The sequence below is a fragment of the Podarcis filfolensis genome (genome assembly GCF_964270895.1).
Source record: "Podarcis filfolensis genome assembly, chromosome: 1".
NCBI classification, from domain to species: Eukaryota; Metazoa; Chordata; class Lepidosauria; order Squamata; family Lacertidae; genus Podarcis; species Podarcis filfolensis.
The window spans coordinates 50545213-50567082 of record NC_139604.1 but is presented as its reverse complement, the minus strand read 5'-3'; the positions used below and the strand labels follow the sequence as shown (position 1 = coordinate 50567082).

At 46.3% G+C, this 21870-nt stretch overlaps 1 protein-coding gene across 50 annotated transcripts in view; it reads left to right on the top strand.

Annotated features, from left to right (window-relative positions):
• Positions 1-21870, top strand: part of TNS1 (tensin 1) — a 319529-nt gene that overhangs the window by 256195 nt on the left and 41464 nt on the right. For 17 of the 50 annotated variants that reach the window (XM_083583936.1, XM_083583982.1, XM_083583968.1 and 14 more), the window contains 3 exons: positions 6777-8513; positions 13310-13396; positions 14650-14691. In XM_083583936.1, the coding sequence (XP_083440062.1) occupies positions 6777-8513; positions 13310-13396; positions 14650-14691 (1866 nt within the window). The remainder of the gene's footprint in view (positions 1-6776; positions 8514-13309; positions 13397-14649; positions 14692-21870) is intronic. The other 33 variants (XM_083583947.1, XM_083583945.1, XM_083583943.1 and 30 more) reach the window with 3 other exon arrangements.

Here is a 21870-nt window from a genome sequence, read left to right as displayed (position 1 = left end):
GATTGAACTTGTGTGAGTTAATCTTCACAGCATGCCCACTCAAGGTGTTTTCGTCATCTGCCATGTGTTAAGACTTGTCACACAGTTTCTCGGGATGGCACAAAGGTGACAGGATGCAAAAGCTTTACCTAGAGGTTTCTGGGTGCAAATCAGTACTCTCTGGGGTCAGTGGGGGCTGGCGGGCTGAATCATACCAAACGTACCTCTCAGGGTACTACTACATACTGAGCACGGGTTGAAAGCTGAACCCAGTGCTAACTGCAGTCCTCAGGGAATAGGAACTGAACTCTGAAGAATAACCCAGCCTCCCCAACCCCATCCCTCCCAAAGCTGAATATTTGATTTTGTACTCTCTTCTCTTAGGGGTGGTTGTTTACTCTGACATGTAAACGATTCCTTCGCGTTTGTATTTTTACGCAGGGATGCAGCTGACGCCACCCAGGCTTGCAAAAAGTATATTTGGAATTGACTTTCATTTCATTTTCATTTCCAGAAAGCTGGACTCTGTGCCAATTGGCACCACTGCCTTTCTTACTGCTGCTTCTTTTTATATCTTTTGTCTATCAGGACATGGACTTGTTCCTTTTTGTATGTGGGGTGAGGGGTGCAAGATATGTGGCCAAGGATGCAGGGAGACAGAAAACTGCTTGATTATACCGGTATATTATTTTCAATTTTGGTGAAACAAGTGCGGCTTCAAAGGCTGGGTGTGGTATATGCCCACCTGGCTAGGCTGGTCAATATCCATCAGTGAAGCAGAGAGCGGGGGTGAGATCCGGAGGGGAAAGGGCTTGTTTTCTCCTGGTGTTGAGATCCCCGTTCTTACATCTGAATCAATACAGATAGCTCCAGCTACTTCTTCCCTCTTTCATACCATCGCAGTATCAAATGCCTCTGACAGCTCTGGCAGCTGGGTCAATAAACAAATGGGTGTTCTTCCTCCTCCCTTCATGTCACTTGACTGAATAGCTCTGCTGGCACTCATTACCGTAACAGAGGAGATGGACAAGAGGGGCACCTGTTACTAGTAAGCTGGGCATCGCAACAGGTTTTTGTTGTTATTTAGCTTCTGGGGAATTGGCCCTTGTGATAGCTGGAAACAATGACTGAGTGCGTGCAGGAGAGAGAGACAAACAAAATGTTAAAATAAATCTATTGACAGAGGGCATATGAGGGTGGTTTGACCTGTGGATTCCTGTTTGTGGCACATATGGTGATTCTCCATCATAATAGGGTGCCAGCGGTAATGCTGATCTCTCTTGGAAGAGCTCACAGAGATAGCAAACAGAGGCAGTGAGGAGCACTGCAGTTGTTCACCTGCCTGGATCTTTCATTTCATTGTAGTCTCACAAGTCTGCTGACTGGTTTTTGCCTATAGGAAGCAAAACCTTATATTCAGGAGGCTCAAAAAGCATGAACTTTGGAGATAAAACCCATGACTTCTGCTGCAGCTGTTTACCTGTGAGAGCAGCCTGTGCAGAAAGATAGTGGGGGGGGGGGAGGAGAGAGAACACACAATGGCCTTCGTGCTGGGTTAGTAGTTGCCTCTAGGGAAGGAAGAGGGTGCCAGAGGTTTTTATGTGGCTGGGCCCCCATTGCTCGATACATATAGAGGGTCACCACCTCTGTGTGGTCCAGTAGCCCCTCTGGATTAGGTCTGAAAATGCCAATGTGAAAGCAGACTTTAGCTGCACATTGTTTCTGTACCATAACGCCAGCTTTAAGGAGAAACACAGACAACCCAAATTTTGTTGATTTTATGTGTACCTTTTGATAAAACACTTTATAGTATTTTATGTAAACTGCTAAGGTGTTTTTCTTTTTCTTTTGATCAAGCGGTCCATTGCGTTTTGTTAAGTAGAATAAACAGCCCCAACAGTTTCCCGCAGCTGCTGCTGTTATGTAAAACAACAAAATGGTGGGCACTGCTGATCATAGATACTGAATTGCATCTGGCTTGGCCCTGATCTATCATACCTTGATGTGAACTTCTCGCTTGCCACAAATATTGCTAGGCCCATTTTCATCCTCAACAGTGGGGGTACACAGCAACGTAAGCCCTATGGAACTGAGGCACCCTGGACATGCTCAAGTTCCCCCACCCTTCTTTTGCTAAGTGGCCTGTGGCATGTTCAGACTGGCAGGATGGTGGTTGACTAAGTTCTACTCAAAGTAGACAAGTTGGTATTAATGAGCATAACTTAGTGGTGCTAATTAATTTCAGTGAGTTGACTTTGAGGAAAACTTAACTGAATACCATCCTCAGTATTTTGTGGGAGGGATTCAAGTGTCTGCCGGAACTTTAGGTTTGCACAGTTAAAGTGGATTACAGGCTTCTGTCACCCTTGCATAGCAAATCCACTAAAAAGGGAAAAGAAAAAAAACCCCAAACTTTTTGTGATTTGGAAAGTGATGGAGAAATGCATTGAAAAATGCATGAACACATGTGAATCGGGTAGAATGCTCATTGCCATATACTGTAACTGTTCTGTAACGCATTGGAACAAATGCTGAATAAAGACCAGACATAGTCTAACGGCTGGGTAAGCTCCGTGCAAGCAGATCAGGGTGAATGGTCAATAAACAGATCCTCTTAATGTGCTCTTTCCCCTCTGAAAATGGCATTGCAGGGGAAAGGGATGAGTTTCTTTCCTCTGTGTCCCCTACTAATGTTACCGTGGGCCTTTCAAATAGGATGACAGTCAGGGTGCATTCTGGGATGTTTTCTGGCTGTGTTTGCAATTTAAAAATAATCACTTGAGCTTGGCAGAAGGATAACTTTGAGAGGGTTCTACTGGCACCAATAGGCGGATGCTGGTCCCGTTGACCAAATAAAGATACATGTGTCCCCCCCCTTTTCTTCTTTTGTTCCTCTGTTTCCTATTAGTGCCACCTGCCCCATGTGCTTAATACAGCAGCAGCACCAAGAGACCTGGACAAATTCACCCATGGCCACAGTTCCATCTTTCTCCACACAAACTAGCTGAGGGAGGTGGTTAGGGATCTGGAGAGCTGGTGTTCCTTCAAGAAAAGTGGGGAGTGGAGTGAACTTTCTCCTCCAGTATTACTTTGTGGCTTCCCCACAAAGTTCACCAGTTGATTTGAGGGCTATGTGTGTGGTTGCCCAGCCCTTGGGAAGAATGTTAGAGCTTCGTCCCATCCTTTTTAAAGCGAAGTGGGAGGCATGCCAGCCGATGGGCAACCTGGGCTACAAATAACCATTGTGGGAAAAGGTCAGTTTAGAGAAGCTATGTGTGGAGAGCTGCTTCTCAAAAGGGGCCAGAAATTATTTGATAGGCTTGGGTCAGCTGGATACATAGAAAACACTGGGAGGTAAGCTAGTATATTTTATGGCTGCAGCTTTGTGAATACATATGTCTGCATTCTCTGGAAAACAGTTACTTTAAATAAATTTTGGAATGGTGCTGAATGTGTATCTCTACCACTGTCCCATAATTGCTGGTGTGTGAAAGAATGTACATTATGTGCCGCTGCTTCTCTGGGCATATACTGGTTAAGCACAACTGTCTCTGTGTGTATTTCTTGATGGTTACTCTGTGTATACACATATAAAAAGTATGATTGTTGCTTTTGAGTAGTATTTTATATGCAATTGGTGGTGGTGGTTATTCTGAGTCCATGTCTGTTCCTGTTTGCTGAATATTTGTGTGTGTCCACATGCACTGTTATCCTACACCCACCCACACCCCTATAAACACCCAAGTTTGGTATTCTCTTCTCTCTTTTTGAAGTATTCTACAGCTTTAGTGCTGAGAAAGAGGGGAGTGAAGTAGGGCTTGTTCTCAGTGAAGACAACACAACTTTACTTGGTTGTCTGCCTTGTGTGATGATTGGTCTAAACCTATTTTCATTTTCTGCCTGCTGCTTCTGTGTGTTTGTGTTTGTGTGTGCACATGCTTGTGCTTAGGTAGTGTTCTGTAGGAAAGAAATTGGGCTTCCAGTTGGCAGGTTAGAACTTTGAAGCAGTTACGGAAGTGCTTGCTGTTTGCAGATAGGAGCCCTATGACTTCACACTCTTCCATTAGGCCATCTTCCATTCCTGAAGTCAATCCTTGGCTTATTGCCAGATAGAAGTCACTTTTTCCCCTAAATGAAAGCATTCCATATTGTGGTGCAGCCAGTTCCAGGAAACCTCACAGGATACCTAAGAAAAAGGCAGAACGTTTCTGTATGAGAAAGAAAGGATCCTCCAATTTGAGCTGGAACTCACGTTGAAACAATCCTATATCCCAAATTGCTTTGTTTTCTGTGCAATTAAACATTGCCATTTTTTTAAATTTTTATGTTTCATGAGCCCACTTCATGCATGCTTAAAATCCCTTCATGGAGCAGTCCTGAAACCTCAGCTGCAAAGAGAAAGTTATGTGTGATCTAATGAGACCATATAGTTTTCCACTGATGACTACACAAGCACAAGAGTATAATAAAAATTGTTGTTGTTGTTATGTAATAATGTATTAGATACCATGGTTTTAAGTCATGGCTTCTTAAAACGATTAAAAACAAATAAACAGCATAATCACAGTCATGATAACAGCAGTAAAAGTATTGTAGATCAATAGATCACAGCCAACTATTTTAATGTAAGACTATAAATTGAAGTTTGCCCTCTATAAAATCACCTTTTTAAAAGCAGTCCTGAACAAAGACCTTTTTAAGAACCCAGGGGGGGGGCTCATCATTTATCTGGGGGTGGGTGGGAGAGTAATCCATAGATGTGGGGCTGCCTCAGAAAAGGTCTCATCTGTTGTACCAGCCAGCCAGCCTGACCTCCCTTCCTGGTGGGCACATGAACAGAACTTTGGTGGCTGATCTCAAATCCTTGACAGGTTACAGTATAGGTCACAGGTGCTCCTTTGATTTACTTGGTCCCAGATGTTTCAGGAGGACTTTAATGGTCACTATTAGGGCATATAGACAGAGAGTGCAGCTGAGGCAGAGTAGGCGGGTCCTCTGTGCCCACATGAACTGTCACCAGTGTCTTGACTATAATAGTGCAATAGACTATAATACTATAATAGATTGCCCAAAGAAGGTGGGGAAAACCTGTTGCTGCATAATCCCCTAACTGAGGAGATCAAATATCTCCTCAAAACATTGCTGCTTTACCTTGCAAACCACCTGCAGCATAAGGTTCATCTCTAGATCTGTCTATACAATTCTTTAGTGCCCGTGATGCTAGTGAAAATTAGATGGACCTTCCACTTGCTTGTTTATTCATTCATTCATGCATGCATGCATTTAACATGATTTATATACCGCTTAATCTGAGAAACCTCCAAGTGGTTTATACAAAACAGTCTTACGGTGAGCAAAAGTGTAAAATGTTCTCCGCCACAAACACACACATTTCTTAAAAGCATTCCCAGTGCTATTCATACCCATGTTTCTTTTCACTAGGTTGATATCATTTTATTTTATTTTATTTGGTTAGGTTCTCTTTTTTCTGAAGTGACCCCATCCAGTCAAGCACCACTATTAGTGAGTGCCAGGCTTGCCTAATTCCAACTGAATTCAGAGAGAAGGCAGTGCTTCCTGCATTGCATGACCCTCACTCTTAATGGGCATTTGTGGGGAAGGCAGAACACAGCAACCACTTAAATGGGCATGAAGAGGAAGGTAAATTCCTGCACTTGCAACACTACAAACACTTTTTCTCCCTTTCAAGCTCCCTCTCTCATCACTGAAAAGAGGAGAAGAGGTGCTGATTATAGATTAAAGTGTTAGTGAGAAGTGCCACCCTCCATTTTAACTTGGCCCTGGCCTTCAAAACATCTTAATCAAAAGCAGAATGAAACATTAGCAGGAGAGCTCTTTTTATCCCCATCAAGACCATTTGTTTTATTTTGGACTGCAAAGTGAACACAGTGCTTTTTTTAGTTGGTGGAATCAGGTTGTTGTTGTTGTTTTGCTGTTTAAAAAAGCATTGTTTCTTGAATTAAGGTTAAATGCCAGATGAATTTCCATGTTTCTCTGAGCAGGCACACTTGGGCCACTTTTGCTCTTACGGTAAAGTTCCAAACCTATAGAATGGAAGCTGGTGGTTGGCTTCCCCCTCATGAGAAGGTTGCTTGTTCTGAGCCTTTGGTTGGAGGATCCAGCCTTGGTGCTACGTCAGGGTTATACAACATCAGGGCTGTATGACAGGTGACTCACCAAACCTAACACAACCCATCAGCTGCATATTGGGGCCTGCCTGTGCCTAAAAGCCCCCCCTAGTCATGCAGCAAAAATAGGATTATTGAAGTCCTTTGTCTTGGTGGGTCACAACTTGTGCAGACTTGACTAGAGGATCTTCTGGTCTCTGGCTTTTCATGGTGTCCCAACCATTCTCAACTTGCTTACCTCTTGCAAAAGAGGTTTCATGTATCCTGGGATCAATACAGGTACATTTGCTACAAAACATGCTGTGTTTTGTAATAGCAAGTCAAGAAGAAAATAGCCAGCAAATGTGTTTTACTCCAGTAGCCGCCAGCACTTCTCTGGCTGCGATTAGGTCCTGTGGGAGCAGAACATGGCAGGGGCTGTGCTACCATCAGAGAGACACACTGGCGTCTCTTGTCTTCAGAGGCCTGGAGGGCACAGGATGTGATAATGCTTGGCAGCTGGTTGGCAGGGTCGCAGTGTCCCTTCTCATTGTAGCTAAATGCAGACGACCAGCCCAGGTATTGTTTATGTCTTAATTGGAACACATAAGCTTTTGCAGCATAACAGCTATTGATTTTCCTGTCTCCATTCTCTCTTCCTCCATGCAGAGGTTGGTCACACCCAAGGGCCTCTGGATGGCAGCCTATATGCCAAGGTGAAGAAGAAAGACTCACTTCACGGCAGCACCGGCACCGTCAACACCAACCGCATCACGCTCTCGGCTGCCCCCAACCACATTGAGCACACACTCTCTGTTAGCAGTGATTCGGGCAACTCCACCGCCTCCACCAAGACAGACAAGACTGACGAGCAGGCCGTGCCCACAGTCCCCGGCAGCAGCGGAGGAAGCAACCCTATACTAACCCCAGAGGAGAAGCGGGAGCTTGACAGCTTGCTCAGCGGCTTTGGCTTGGAGAACGAGGCCGCCATGCATAACCACAACCCCAGCGGGGGAGCAGTGGTTGCTTCCACCACCTCAGGCCGCCACATCGTTCCAGCTCAGGTGCATGTCAATGGGGAAGCTGCCAGCTTAGTGGCCGAGAGGGAAACAGACATTCTGGACGACGAGTTGCCCAACCAGGATGGGCACAGCGTGGGGAGCCTGGGCACCCTCTCGTCATTTGATGGCACCACCAACACCAGTGACATGGGCTACCACGAGGCCCCTCGGATGGAGAGCCTCAACTCCTTGCCCAATGGGTCGTCCAACTTCAACGGCATAGACAAGCTGCACGATTCAGAGACGGTGATCAATGGTGGCTACCCCTACAACAACCAGAACACCTTGCGGAGCATGATGGGACGTCACCCCCAGGACCCGTATGGGCACATCCGTCCTTCAGTGTCTGCCCAGGAGAATTTGGCCGACTACTACCAGCATGGCTTCCCCACTCCTGGCTGGTTGCAACCCCAGCCGCCGGCTGCCAGCCAGCAGTACCCTTACGGCTACGATCCAAATGGCATATACCGCTCGCAGTCCTTCCCCACAGCGACTGCTGAGAGCCCCCAGCTGCCCCAGGCACCAGCCCGGAGCACGAGTAGCCGGGAAGCTGTCCAGAGGGGACTTAACTCTTGGCAGCAGCAAAGTGGAGGCAGCAGACCACCTTCCCGCCAACAGGATGGTGCCCGAGACAGCCAAAGTCCCAGTGTTTCCAGTGCAAGCCCTCAGCCCAGCCCTTCCCAAGCAGCACCCCCTCAAAGCATCAGCATCCCTGAATTCCCCAGGGTGGCCTCCCAGAAGGAAATAGAGCAGTCCATTGAGGCCCTCAACATGCTCATGCTTGACCTGGACCCTTCTGTCTCCATGATGCACAAGTCCCAGAGTGTCCCGGTGTCTTCCAGAGAAGATAAACCACGCCCGGTGGCTCTCTCAGTATCTGCCCAGCCTGTGACTGGTCCTCAAGTGGTGCAGCCAAAGTCTACCAATCCTTTTGGCCCTATTCCAGGAAGCCCTTCCCACAACTCCATGGGCATCTCTGTGTCCCAGCTGCCTGACCACCAGGCACCTAAAGCTCATCCCACAAAGCTATTGCTCCACAATGCTGCAGAGCCAGAGTACCCCGCGCAGGATGACCAGGAGGCTTATTTGTCCTATGGCTATCCGAACCAGCAAGCCAGGAGCTATGGCCAGGCTACAGGAAGCCCTCCCACATCTCCCAGGCCTCACGCAATGGCATATAAGCTCATGGAAGCTCAGCATCCCCTGCTGACGTCGCCCCCATCTCCTGGGATGACAATTCAAGCCCAGGTACCAATAAAGAATGCGGAGAACAGTGAGGAACCTTCTCGCCCCACAGAGGAAGAGCCTTTGCGTCTTGAAGGTCTGGTGGCCCACAGGGTAGCAGGTAGGAAGCCTTATTCTCTGTTTTCTTATGAGTCAGGGGTTTTTATCCTTAGGGCTCAGAAGTCCCCCACCCCCACATAATCTTTTAGGGCTGGTAGGAGAAGAATGCTGCTCCAGGGCCCCGGATTGTTTCATGTGGCTTAGTCCAAAATAGAATGGATAAACTGAACTGTTCCCACAGCAGTCCTGGGGGTGGTGTGTTGGGGAAATGCCTGGTAGGAGGGCTCTCACAACCACACTTGCAAACAACATGCAAATGCTGTAGGATCTATCTATGCAAGGGGTGGGTGGGTTTTTTGGGGGGTAAACATGCCAGGGGTGGATGGCTTTTTGGGGAGGTAAACATGCCATACTAAGGCATGTTATACCTTTAAATCACATTCTTTCCCTCAAATAATTCTGTGCACTGAAGGTGGTTAAGAGTTGCTAGGAAGTGCAACTCTTTAGTGCAACTGCTACAACCCATTCCAGATTATTTAACAAGAAGCATTTACCCTACTGTGAGGGGTAAACTGGTACCCAGAAATCTTTGGGGGGAAAGAATGTGCTTTAAATATATAGTGTGCACATAGCCTTAGACACAAAGTATTTGTTAGTGCAAGTCTAGTGTGCAATATAGTCCTTATATAAAGTGTGTCATGCCCACGCTGATTGGCTTGGGGCAGTTTTGTCTCAAGAGAGGAGGGGCCACATGGAGGCCCATTGCAATAATCTAGTCTTGAGGCTACCAATGCCAGGATCAAAGTGGCTGTCTTGGTCCAGTAGCGGCCGTAGCTGTCTTACCAACTGAAGCTGGTAAAAGGCACTCCTAGCTGCCAGGGCAATTTGTGCCTCAAGTGACAGCCCTAGATCTCAGCCTCTCTCCCTGTTCCTTCAGAAGGTGCAGGGAGGCTTCCCTTCATCCTCTGCAAGAGAATGATTGTTGCTCTGGGGCAATTGAATGCACTTGTCTAGATTTAGATGCGTCTCCCCGAGTCCTGGTGGCTAATGCCAGGTTTCTGCAGAGCTAACTGCAAACCTACAGCTTGGAACAGATGAAAGCCATCATGCCTGATTTGTAACTTACTGGTATTTGGCATTAAGGCATGGGATGCAACATGCATGGCAGGGTTGGAGCTTAGGAATGAATTGCTCAGCAACTGCTGGGGAGATGGCTGTAAATAAGGCAGGGCTCTGACTTGATTTTATGCTCACTGAATGAGCAGCCTTTAATGATTCTGCTGCGAGATGTTGAGTCAGGAAGGAAATGTCCACCACACCCACAAAAGGGTAATATTCCATAGCCTTTGGCGCTTCTTTCATGCCCTTCCTCTGAAGCCCAGTGCTCTGGCAGTCTTGGGCAGGACTCTGTGTTCTCGGCACCAAGGGAGCTGAAATTTGCTCAGAACAAATTATGCACTTTTGCGTAAATGGGTGGGATTCATACAGTTCCTTCCGCGTATGGCTTTTGCAAGATTCAGGACATTTTGTAGGGGCTCGGACAATAATAAAAGGCAAGAAATGAGGGGAAGGCATGAAATAAAGAGGACGGAGCAAGTGGAATTAATCCTGGAAGCCACAGGGGGAGGCATAGGTGGGACACCCAATCATCATTCTTTGGGCCTAGGGGCCCAATAGACATGATTGATACAGGAACTTCATGCTTGGAGCTCCTAACACCTTAATATTTTGGAAAAAGTCAACACAGGGAAGGGGGCAATTTAAATTGAGATGATGCCATGAGGAAAATGAGGCAGTTTAACCCTTTGCCTTCTCCACATCCCCAATCCAAATTAGCTCTCCCCCAAAGTTGTTCTAATCTTCCGAGAGGAAAATATACAGGCTTTTTAAACCTGCGGGTTTTCCTCTCGGTACTTAGTAAGCCAAATCCAAATCAGCCCTCCATTCCCCTCTGGTCACTTTTTCAGAAAGAAAAAGGGTAGCAGCAGCTCCAAGCATGGAGCTCCCCTGTAACATCTGTTTGACCCATCCCTTCAAGCAGACATTGCTTGGCTTTTGGGGAGAAACCTTTCTCTAAGACCCTGAGGGATAGAAGCTTGTTATTTGAAAATAATCATAATAATCATAGACATATTTCTCTTTTTAAGCTGAGATTCTAGATTCTACCTCATGCTGTGTATAAGTATGAAGAGCGCACATACACACATGCCTTTGTCTTGGGAACTTTCAGGCTCTTCTGATGTGTACAGCTGAGTCTCTTTTTTAATGGGTTCTAACTGGTTGTCCCAGAATGGAGTCTTTCCTCCATGTAATTCCCTTGGGCATCCTCACTAATTCTCCACAGGGCACACTGTAGACCGGGTTGCCCAAGCATGAATTATGGGCAGTGATGGGAGAGGGGGCACACTTTGCAAAATGATCAGTCTTTGGGACTGAGGCATTTGGGCTTCCTGATAAAAACAACATACAGTGTTGCTTAAGGACTTCTGTGATGTCTTGTATCCGGTATGCAGCCTCAGCCCTGGCAGCTCCTGGGATTGTAATTACACATAAAAGTTTTTAATTGCAGAGCTCCTCAGAAATGTCCTGGACATAATCCAGCCTGCAATGCTAGGCTCAGCTGCTGGGCTCTGTCCAGTTCAGCTCCTGGACCACAGGCATTAAAAGCATTTGGCCAAAGGGAAATGGCTTGGTTCTGGGATAAGGAGGGCTGGAGGATGGGAAACCAAGCTGGAGGCTGAGTCACTGTGGCATCTTAGGGTGTATACAGAGGTACACATAGCGTGAGGAGCAAACCTGCTATAGAAATGCACTCACCACATTTTCTTTAGATGTACAATTTTCTTTTCCAGACTGGGCTCAGGGGAAATGAGTTCTTTGTGTCCATAGCAGAAGCTAGCTGTTAACAGCTCTGGTTTTCTGGAAGTTGGTGACATCATGTTTCCCATCCTCGCCAAACTTGCTTTTCAGCATTGTGCAAAATTGATTCCCCCTTTACTTATTTGTTTCTAAAATCTACACCTAGTGCTTTACAAGTAATACGAGAAAACAGGAAGACCACTTGAAGTGCAGAGGGGAGCACAAAGCAGACTGATGAATCAGTGTTTGATCTGATGTCCATTTTACTTTGCGTTGCAAAGGCAGGGGGCAGCTGGGCTCAACCAGCGGTAAAGCAGTAACAACACACAGCAGTGTGTGAGTTGAACCTCGGAGCCCTGCTGGGTCATACCAATGAATGGCCCATCTAGATCAGCATCCTGCTTCCTACAGTGGTCATCCAAATGCTTCTGGGAAGTTCACAAGCCACTGTATTTGCCATTTACACCAGCACTGAGCTGCCTCCCTCCCCCATGGCCATACATGCACCCACACACTTCCATCATGTGGAGATGCTGATGCAGATGGAAGAGGACTAGATTTTTACCCCATTGCATTACTACATAGCAACACTCTGGTAGGGAGAGAAAAGGTATGGTGGATGGGCATATGTGAATCAGAACCATGGGAGGAAACTGGTGCAGAATTTGGCGTTTTCCAAATCACCTGTTCCTGATTTGGGGGGACATGGCAGCCTTTCCGAGTGTTGTTATACTGTGGCAACCTTCTACCTGAGCTGCACATGGACCAGTGTATAATCCCAAGGGACACTATGTCCTGAGATCCTGGGGAAAGAATAGCTGCTGTGGAAGCATGAGCCTGCACTCTAGGTTCACAGTAGTAAGTGTCCCATGATCACATGGAGTGAAGCAAGAGATCTGGATGGTGCTAGAGAGAGAGAGGAGGAGGGGAGGGGAGGGAATAGAACTGGCTAGAACAAGCTGTGAGAGAGGGGTTGAGAGAGAGAGAGCTCAGGGGCCAGCATGTTATTTACAATGCATGCTACTATAAATTGCCTGTTTGTTCCAAGGCGAGTATGTGTGGAATTTCACAGATCATCATCCTCCCTGGTTCTCGCTATCATGAGAACTCAGATTTCCTATGCAGCAGGGTGGGAGCAGCCTGTAATGATTAAGGCAAAAGGCCTCTAGGAGGACACCCTTCCCAGGGAAAGCTCACCACCATCACCACCACCGCCCTCAACTTCTGCAAATCCTGCCTGGCGCAGAGACTCAGGGACCTGAAATGGAAGCTCTGAAACAATTAGCACAAGCCAGCTGAGTCAGAGATGCCTCCACAAGTTTTTCATTACCGTTTGTGTGTTTTGTTTACCCACTCTTGGAAATCCCTGTCCAAGCGGCAAGACAGGGGTGTTCCAGGGCTGCCAGCTACATCTGTGCCCTGGTGCTGTGCAGGTGCATCGGTAGGAGGGCAGGAGTGGTTCTGCCAGTGCACCCCACATTCTTGCAATATTTCAATTTCTACAGTCATTATCCTGCTGATTCTGCACATTAGATGAAGGAATGTTTCCTCCAGTTTCCCGACTGATAACTGAATTCTAGAAACAGTATACAGGGTAGATATGATTCTCATATGATTTTCTAGCTCCTCTTGAATCCAAAGAAAGCCAGGGAACTACATGGGATTTATTACCCCACAAAACATACTCCTGAGGTCAACCTATTCACCCAAGATCTCATGAAGAGGCTGGTAATTGACTTGGTTCAATGGTATCTCGTATTCTGATGTTGACCCAGCTTCACCCTAGATCACATTGTATTCAAGCCTGGGGTGTATTTCCAACTAATATTTTTTCTTGTATTTTCCCTCCCCTTTCTCCTTTGTCTGTTTGTGGTGTTTATTCTGTCTCTGACTACACACCCTCTTTCTCACTCTCCGTGATGGATTTTGTTTCATCCTTGGTTGTCCTTCTCCTGCTGCTCTATTCCTACCCACCCTACCTCCGTCTCCCCCTGTCAGAGTACAACGCCAAACTCCGGGACATCCGGAAGAGCATGAAAAGCCCCCATCCTCCTCTTCACCGACAGCGATCCTTCTCCTTTTCTGGTTTGTTCTGTTGCTGCTTGTCCTCCTTTCTCTTCAGCCTCCCCTGCCGTGGATCTCCTGCATGGTTGCTGTTTCCCTTGCTGTTGCATGGACACCAGGACAGAGAGCTGGGGTGGCTGTTGAGAGTCCATTCCAAAATGGCGCCAGAAAAAACCAAAATGGTGCCAGAGTAAGGTTGTCTCCTAATTTGTGTGCGGAAAGGCAAGAAAACGTGATTTCCTGCTTCCCACCCACATTAGAGATTGCCTCCAATACTGCCAGGTCCTTTCCTCACATGTGACAGCTGTGCATTCCCAGTGGATAAAAAATGTGTCTGTTGGGAATTCTGGGAAGGATCCGACCTGGTTTTGGGGCCTGTCAGGTTTGGACTCTACAGCCTTGCTCTAACTCCAAAAGCTCCTTATATATTTATCTTTTAATCATTGGTTGTGCTTCCTCCTCCTTTTCCTTGCAGTGTGTGGATTCATTTGCTACGTGTGGTGCTCATCTGTGGTATAACCAGAAGTCACTTGCAAAAGGATTGGGGGAGGGGGCTTGTTTATCTCAGTGGCCACCACACTCACCGCTGCTTTGTTGTTGGTGCTATGTCAGGTGTCTCCATAACATCAAGGGGAGGTTTTTGCATGGGTGGAAGTTGGGGCAGAAAGGAAGGCCAGAATCCAGGAATGGGATGATCACTCACTGCAGTGCTTGGCCAGCACACCAAGGTTTATTTAGGGGCTATGTGTGTTGTACAGGCATCGCTGGGGTGTTTTACTTCAGATCTTTCTGCTGTGGCTGGCGATATTGACTGGAACCAGGAGAGGGGCTTCTAGCATGGCTAGCAGAAGGGGTGAAGTGTGTGTGTGTGTAAATTCTTGGAATCTGACTCAGCAGGTTGCTCTGGAGAAAGGAGCCTCTTGATGGATTTCAAACACGTGGTTGTTCCAAAGCATCTCTCTTGCATGTTTGGTATTTATGGAACATGAGGTCTTGGAGCCAGAAGAGGAGAGACGAGTTTTCACCGGAACCTCATATTCAGCAAGGGCTCCTGGGTGCTTGTTTTGTTTTGTTTTCTGATCTCTTTCATTGGTGCAGGTAGCCTCAGTATATCAGAGTTAACAGCCATTTCCACAGTGGCCTTACGACTACTTCTGAAATCACTGCAGATGTGTGACATCTCTATACCCCTGCAAAAAAAGGATGGGTTGCCATTACAACAGAAGATGCTGTTTTTTATTATTATTCTATGTGTTTCATTTGCCCCAATACAGGATACTTGGCTCTTCTGAATCCACCCACCTCTCTCCCTACAGGTTTGGAATTTGTACTCCTGTTAAATTTCACAGTGCTTTAGTTGACTTGGTCACTGCCCTTTGCCACCCCCCACCCTGGCCCCCAAGAAAATATCCCATAGACATTGCCTCTTGTGCTCACACTGCTTCAGGATTAATGCAGCAGCATGGTGTATGCTTGATATCCTGTCACTCTGGCTTATAGTCCCTGCTTGAAATGGTGACCTGTGGTCTATGCATACAATGCCCAAATTCTAATGGAATGTCACATTCAAAAGAGAGCAGCAGACTAGAAGGATGGGCTCCTGTGCACACAATCACTGCTTTGGGGTTGTGTAAGATCCTCATGCTCACTTGCTTTATATAATGTTCCTACAGGAACGTAAAGTTGAAAGAGGTATTTATTTGTTTAGTTTAAATGAGAGAACTTACTAATATTGTTGGGGAGTTCCTAGAGACATGCTCTGGGCTATCCTTGTAATAGGCCCAGATGACATTCCACAAGTCTATTCTGATAAACCATGGTTTATTGCATTGAGAGCAAGCTGAGTGTTCTTACACTCCCTTCTCTCCTCCCTTCTTCTGTCCTCGTGCACCCACCTTCAGTGCTTCTACCCTGGCTTGTCACTTTTCTGTGACATAAGAACCAGTTTTGTGTGCAGATGTTAAACTGAAGATATCACCGGAAACTGTGGAGTGTGAGGCCACGCAGCTCATTCTCAAGCCAAAAAACAATGGTTTATCAGGCCAAGATTGCTATCTCTGAACTTAGGCTATAAAGTTCCTCTGGATGTTAATCTATTAATAAGAAACCAGACTCTAAACTATTTTAATGAAAGAATGTTTCCTATGTTCAGAAGAGTGGGCTTGTGAATTAAACCTCTGTGTTCTCATTTCTTGTGAATAATCTTTCAGTTTGAGAGTGGAGGAGTTGCTGTTGGAATATTCCTTTGGCATCGCCTCCAAAATGCCAGAGGAAGTTTTGATACAAGTATTGCCCACACAAAAGGAAAGATACAAATTGAAAAATAAAATATGCTGTCTGAATCCTTGCAGAGTCAAGTAATATAACATAAGATTCACTCAGTCATTGTACAGCTACCTGGAAATGTCTAGAGGCAGCCTATGGCTGAATACCAGTTGTTGGGGGACCAAGAGTAGGGGAGAGCTGCTACCTTCATGTCCTGCCTGGTGGCTTCCCAAAAGCACCTGCCTGACTCCTATTGCAAACAATCAGTTAGATGGACCCTTGGCTAATGTAGCAGTGCTGTTCTTATGTACTATAGTGCATCAACTGACTATGCTTTCTTTGCAGTTGAATGGTAAAAAGAAAGTAAGGTATGGTTTTCCCTGGGCCATTGGGTGTAATAGTGTGCAGTTTACCCAGAATGCTTAATTAAGCATCAGAAGGAACTTGCCATGCATTCAAATAGCAAAGCTATGAATTTACTTACATTTACATGTCTATAAATGCATATGTGAGTGTATGCTGCTCAGATGTTGTTGGACTGCAACCCCAGTCATTCCTGACCTTTTGCCATGCTGGCTGGAGCCGATGGGAGCTGTTGTCCAACAATACCTGGAAGGCTAGTCTGAGTGGCAGCAGCTATCCAGGGACTGAAGGAGCCTTTCCCATAACTCCCAACCTTATCCTTTTTAAAATGGATATGCCTCGGATTGAGTCTGGAATCTTCTGCATGCAAAGCACATCTTTTACCTGCTGAGCTAGGGTCTATTGCTTTCAGTAATGTTCCACCTGCCCAGTTTAATTCTAGTGTCAGACCTGAGTGTAGTACATCAAGTGGGAAAACACTGTGAGGTAGAGACACAGAAGAGGGGAGATGGTTCAGCTCCCCTCCCCTCCACTTCATATGAATAATAGATCCTTTCTCCCTAGAGTTGTAGGTGAACAGTGCAGGTAGGTAAACAGTGCTGGCATGCCTAGCTTGGCCCCGGTAGGAAGGGTTTTCCAGTGCCATCTTGATGAGTCACCTTGAAGCTGTCCTGTGATCCAAAGTTTCATGATGGCACTTGCTTGTTGCTGGATTCCATTAATGCTGGGAAGGAACTAATCCTCCCCTGTGTGGCTGAAGAACTTGGCTGCAGGTTACAGAAGATGGTAGCCTCACTCTAGGGAAGGGACACTCTGTATCTTCTCAGCTTAGAGTTTTCCTAGTAAATATAGCACAGGAGGAGGACAGTGCCAGAGAGATAATTTTGTTGAGCAGCGCTGTTGCTAGTGCCCAGCTTTTCCTGCTCCTCAGCCATTCCAGGGAGCCTGGTCACCCTGAGCCAAGGTGTGACCACTCTTGGCTCTGAAAACACTGGTCGCCTTCTTCCTCCCCTCCCTCTGCCTGCTTTAAAGAGAAGAAGGAAATAAGGCATATAATAAAAAGGCCAGAGGAAGTGGAGGGTTTCTAAAGTTTGGTGCAAAGGTTTTGAAGCCTAGGGCGGAAGACGTTTGAAATGTGCGTGCAGCAGCAATACAGAGGGAACTATGGCAGCCATTCTCTGGGTGTGGGAGTTATATGGAATGCCTTGAATCAGAGAGCAATGGCTTCTTTCTCTGCGCACATTAGCAGTATCAGTCTGAGTTTTGCCCACATTGCAATTGGCACTGACCTTTGCCCGTATCTCACTGCTTCCCAATGAGTTTCCCACTCAAGCATCCAGCAAGGCTGTTGCTTTCTTGCTCTCTTCCCCTCCTTCCCCCTCCTGTGTGCCATGCTCCTTTCGCTTCTCAGCGAACAGACTCGTGCCTTTCCTCAAGGTCTCCTGGTACCGACAGCTGGCATCTTGCTTGTATGTTGTGCTCATTGTGTTCGGGATAAAACTTAAAAGTTGCAAAGGGCTTGTGTTGGCCTTCAGGCTTATGCCAGCAACTGCAAGAAAGTATGATTCAATAGGGATTAAGGGTTTTAGAAAGGAAGCCAACTTCCATGCATCTCCTGCTTGTTGATGCCAAAGGATGGGAGTATGAACAGAAGGGGGTATTATCCCCGAAAATGCATTATCCCCAGCTTCAAACATTCAAGGAAGTTCAAGGAAGACAACACAGTGTGGCGATAACTGGAACCACCCACTTCCACTCCCAGAGGCCTGATAGATCTAGATCCAGATGCTGCTCACTGGATCCCTTCCACTTCTGCAATTCTATAGGAGAAATCTTGTGCCTCTCCAGTGACAAGGCTGCAGGGAGGGATAATATACACACTTTGCATATATTAGTTCACTGAAATGAGGATGATCTTGAAACTTAACTGCTGAAGCTTAACTTGAAAAATGACTGAAATATTTTGGGGTTTAAAACCAGACAGGTAACAGTCCTTGCAGAAAGGGATTTGTCTCCCTTAGAGGCACTACCTGGTTTGAGGTGGGGGGGGCCCTCTGGGCACTCTGCTTTTCTCCCTCCCTGGTGCTCTACCTTGACTTCTTTTACTTTTGCTGTCATGGTTGCCTTGGTGGCAGCCGTACATTTCTCCCTCCCTGAGTGGCTGGATAGGTAGGAGGCAGATGAGGACAAAGTTGTTGGCTGGCACATGCTACAAAGTGGTGCTGCACCAGCCAATCACTCTAAGGCTTAAACTGCCCACCATTTTTTTTTTAAAAGTACTAACCCCAGGGTGAGAGTGACAGTGAGCTTTTCCAGGCAGAGGCCAGCCTCATGGTCATAGGCCCAATGAGAGCATCACTGTAGCAAGAGGATGAGCCAAGTTCCCTTAGCCTACTAACCTTGCTTCTCTCATTGGTCCTGCACCCCCAAAGGGGTGGCTTAGCTCCCTGCCGCTACTGTCCTGGGCTTAGCAATTGTTAAAATCAAAATGGTGGGCTGCTAGAGCCTTGTCTGTCTGTGCAGCCATTCACTTCCTATCTTGGGGGGAGTCTTTTGGAATGCTTGGGGGCCAGTGAGCTATGCAGTCACTGGACTTGAACCTGTTAGTTCAGCCTTAGCACCGCTTGTCCCTGTTTTTACACACACACAAAATGCTGCTGCTTTACTTTAAAGAGTTTTGTGTGTGGTGCTGCTTGAGCTCACTGCTCCTTTCATCAATGGATTTCCCTTAGTTCCGGATGTTGTATTGTGGTTGCTTCTGTTGCCATGGATTCTGGCTTCCTCCTCTTTCTCCTCCCAAGTGGGTTTCTGTTTTGGGAATCTCAGAATGCTGCCCAAAATCTGTGCATTCCTGTTCTTTCCCTCCTTTAAAGAAAAAGAAAAGAAACTTCCCTTTTCTTTCAGCTGTGTGAAAAGCAAGACTCTCTGCAGCTGAGAAAATGGCATAGCTGTTACTAATCAGGGAGAGATCCAGATTAGCCAAGAGACTCAAAAGCAGCCCCAAAGCCCCATGAGTTTTAGAAACTTTTAAAGGACATCTCCCCGGGACCAGTGCCTTTAAAAAAATTTTTTTTTAATCATTCAAATGTGTTTGTGAGTTGGGTGCAGGAAGGAGGGAATTCATTCATTGCTGCTTATATAAAATAAGTGGGCTCTTTTCCCCAGTTGGGGTTTAAATGTGCTGACATGAAGCTTACATCTGCAAATCTTAAGTAAATGAGGTGGAGCGAGCTTACCCCATTTAGTGAACGAGACCCCTCCCTCTGGCAGGTTTCTTTAAGGAAAAGAAGAAAGAAAGAAGTCCAGGCACTGCAACAAACACAGCTTCACAACTGATGAGAGTTTGGTGTCTCTTGCTTGCTGTGACTGCCTCTGTTCCCTGGCACTGCTGTTTCGTTTCACAGCTGCAGGGCACAATTTGAAATGTTGCAGGTGCTGTTCCCAGCTACAAAGTTTTCATGTTAACAAAATCCATTGCTGCAGATGACTTTCAGGATTTCACTGTTATGCATCAGTTGAAATCAGAGACTCAGGTTGACATCAGGGCACATCTGCACCGCTAGACATCTTAAGGTGTTTATCTGTACCACAGACTTCAATCTCAGTTTGGAGCAGGCTCACCTAAAACAAACTAATTTGGATTTGATTAGAACAGGCCCAAGCTGAGCTCATTCTTAGCTATAGCCCAGTCACAGTTCTGAGTCTTCTTGCACTCCCAGTGATGCCATTGGTAGGGATGGGAAAGAAATTTGATTCAGTTCACAATTTTCAAAACAATGCACAAAGCAAAACACAACCGTCTTTTGAAATCTGCACTTCTCTGAATTTTGCAGTGTGCTTCTCCTGCCAAGTAATGTGTACAAAAATGCACATACTAATGCAAAGTGTGCACATAAGTGCATATATTAGTGGAAAATAACATACAGAATGCATAATTTCAGGATCAATCGCTTTACAAAACAAAAAAGTGTGTAAGAGGAGAAATCCACCCTAAAGTGCTGATGAATCTGCATGAGGACTTAAATAATAGTAATAATCACAAATTGGCATGGAAAGGTGGAGAACGTGATATCAAGCCTGGATAAATGAGAAACTGAGAGGAAGCAAAATTGACAGATTTGCCCATCCCTAATCACTGGGAACTCAATGAAGCCTGAAGATCTCCCAATGAGCCCCCCCCCCCCTCGTTGCAGTAACCACTGCAGCAACCTTGAATAGGGTTTAAAAGGTTGCAGCAACCATTACCTGAGCTTTGCTTGGGCTTCTCAGTAACGGAGCTACATTTCCCAGGTGTCTTGGCACCCACAATGCTGCTGCCGTGCTCCAGGGCCCAATAATGGCTGCAGCAGCAAGTCTTCTCTATGCTAACAAGTAAGTTTCTCTATGCTAACAAGTAAGTTTCAGCAGGAAAGGGGAGAGGCCTATGGTGGTGGCAGCCAGAGGAAAGCTCATTGCAAGCCAAGCCCAAAGTGTGGAAATGTTTGTGATTAGTTCAGAAGTTCCAAATTAGGGAAGTTTGCACTCTGAACCCTCCGTTCCAATTTTTGGCAGCATCACGTTCATAAACAAGTTTAATAGACTAGGGATGGGTGTGTGTGTCTGTGTGTGTGTATGCACCCCCCCCCAGACCACTAAGAAAAATTTATCAGCACCCACATCAATCAACATTTCCCATAATTAATCCAGGGAGCGTATACTGTTAGGGGGAATAAGAGCCAATTAAATTATAATTTATTGTTACATTTATACCCTACCTTTCTTCCCAGGAGCTCAGGGTAGCATACATGGTTCTCCTCCTAATTTACAACAACCCTGTGAGGTGGGTTAGGCTAAGAAACTGCCACGCACCCACCAAGCCTCATGACTAAGTGGAGATTTGAACCCTGGTCTCTCAGGTTCTAGCCCAGCACTCTAACCACTGCACCACACAAAAAGCATATATCTTCAGAGACTTGAACTTTCCTCTCTGTTGCCTTAGATTGACTCTGAAAGTTGAAGAAGACAAGAATAGCAAGCAGCCTTCGATCTCTTTTCTGGACCACGTTAGCCCGTGGCCTTGGGGTTTCTCCCCCTTCCTTTCCCCTTCAGTGTGTGGCTTTGCTCAGCTGCTTGAGTCTCCTGGACCTATTCCCCCCCCCAGCACACACACCCTGCTTCTGGCTCAGTGTGGCGTGGAAAGGATTGTATATGAGGATCCCTTCCAATTCCTTGAGCTGGCTTTTCTCTTGACCTGTATCTGCCTTCTCCTGCCAACTGCTTCCTGGGTCATTGTATGGAAATGTTGGAGCAGGGAGAAGGAGGAAGGCCTGAAGACAAGGAGGGGAATATATTACTGTGGTGGAGAAGACTTAAGTTGCCTAAGAATATGTGGTAATATTGGGTGAATGGAAGGAAAAAAGTAATCAGGCTGTTAAGTTTGCCTGCTCTAAGTACACCCTACGTAAATCAGTGCTTTGGTTCATGTTAATAAATCCTACACACAGATCACATGCACACACCTGTTACAGCCAGGTAAGAGAAGTAAAATACGATGCAGGGCATCCACACCAACGTCTTATCCTCCAGAAGCCCAGCTCAGGAGGCGAGGAAGGAAATGAACAGGGCATCTTGGGGATTTTTGGCTTCAGCATGAACTCTATGCTTTCTCCAATGCAGCTGCTTCATTATGCAGGGATTTTTAAATGTATGAACCGGGTTGTCACAATTCTGAGTTGTGCTTGTTGGGTTTGGTTTGGTTTTCACTATAATCCGCTGGTGGAAAGTGATGGATTTGCCCATTTCCCCTCTCCTGATTAATTGATTCAGTTTCTTTCCAAAGCCAAGACACAGCCCAAAGATCTGAATATTGGCTCATAAAGACTTTCTAA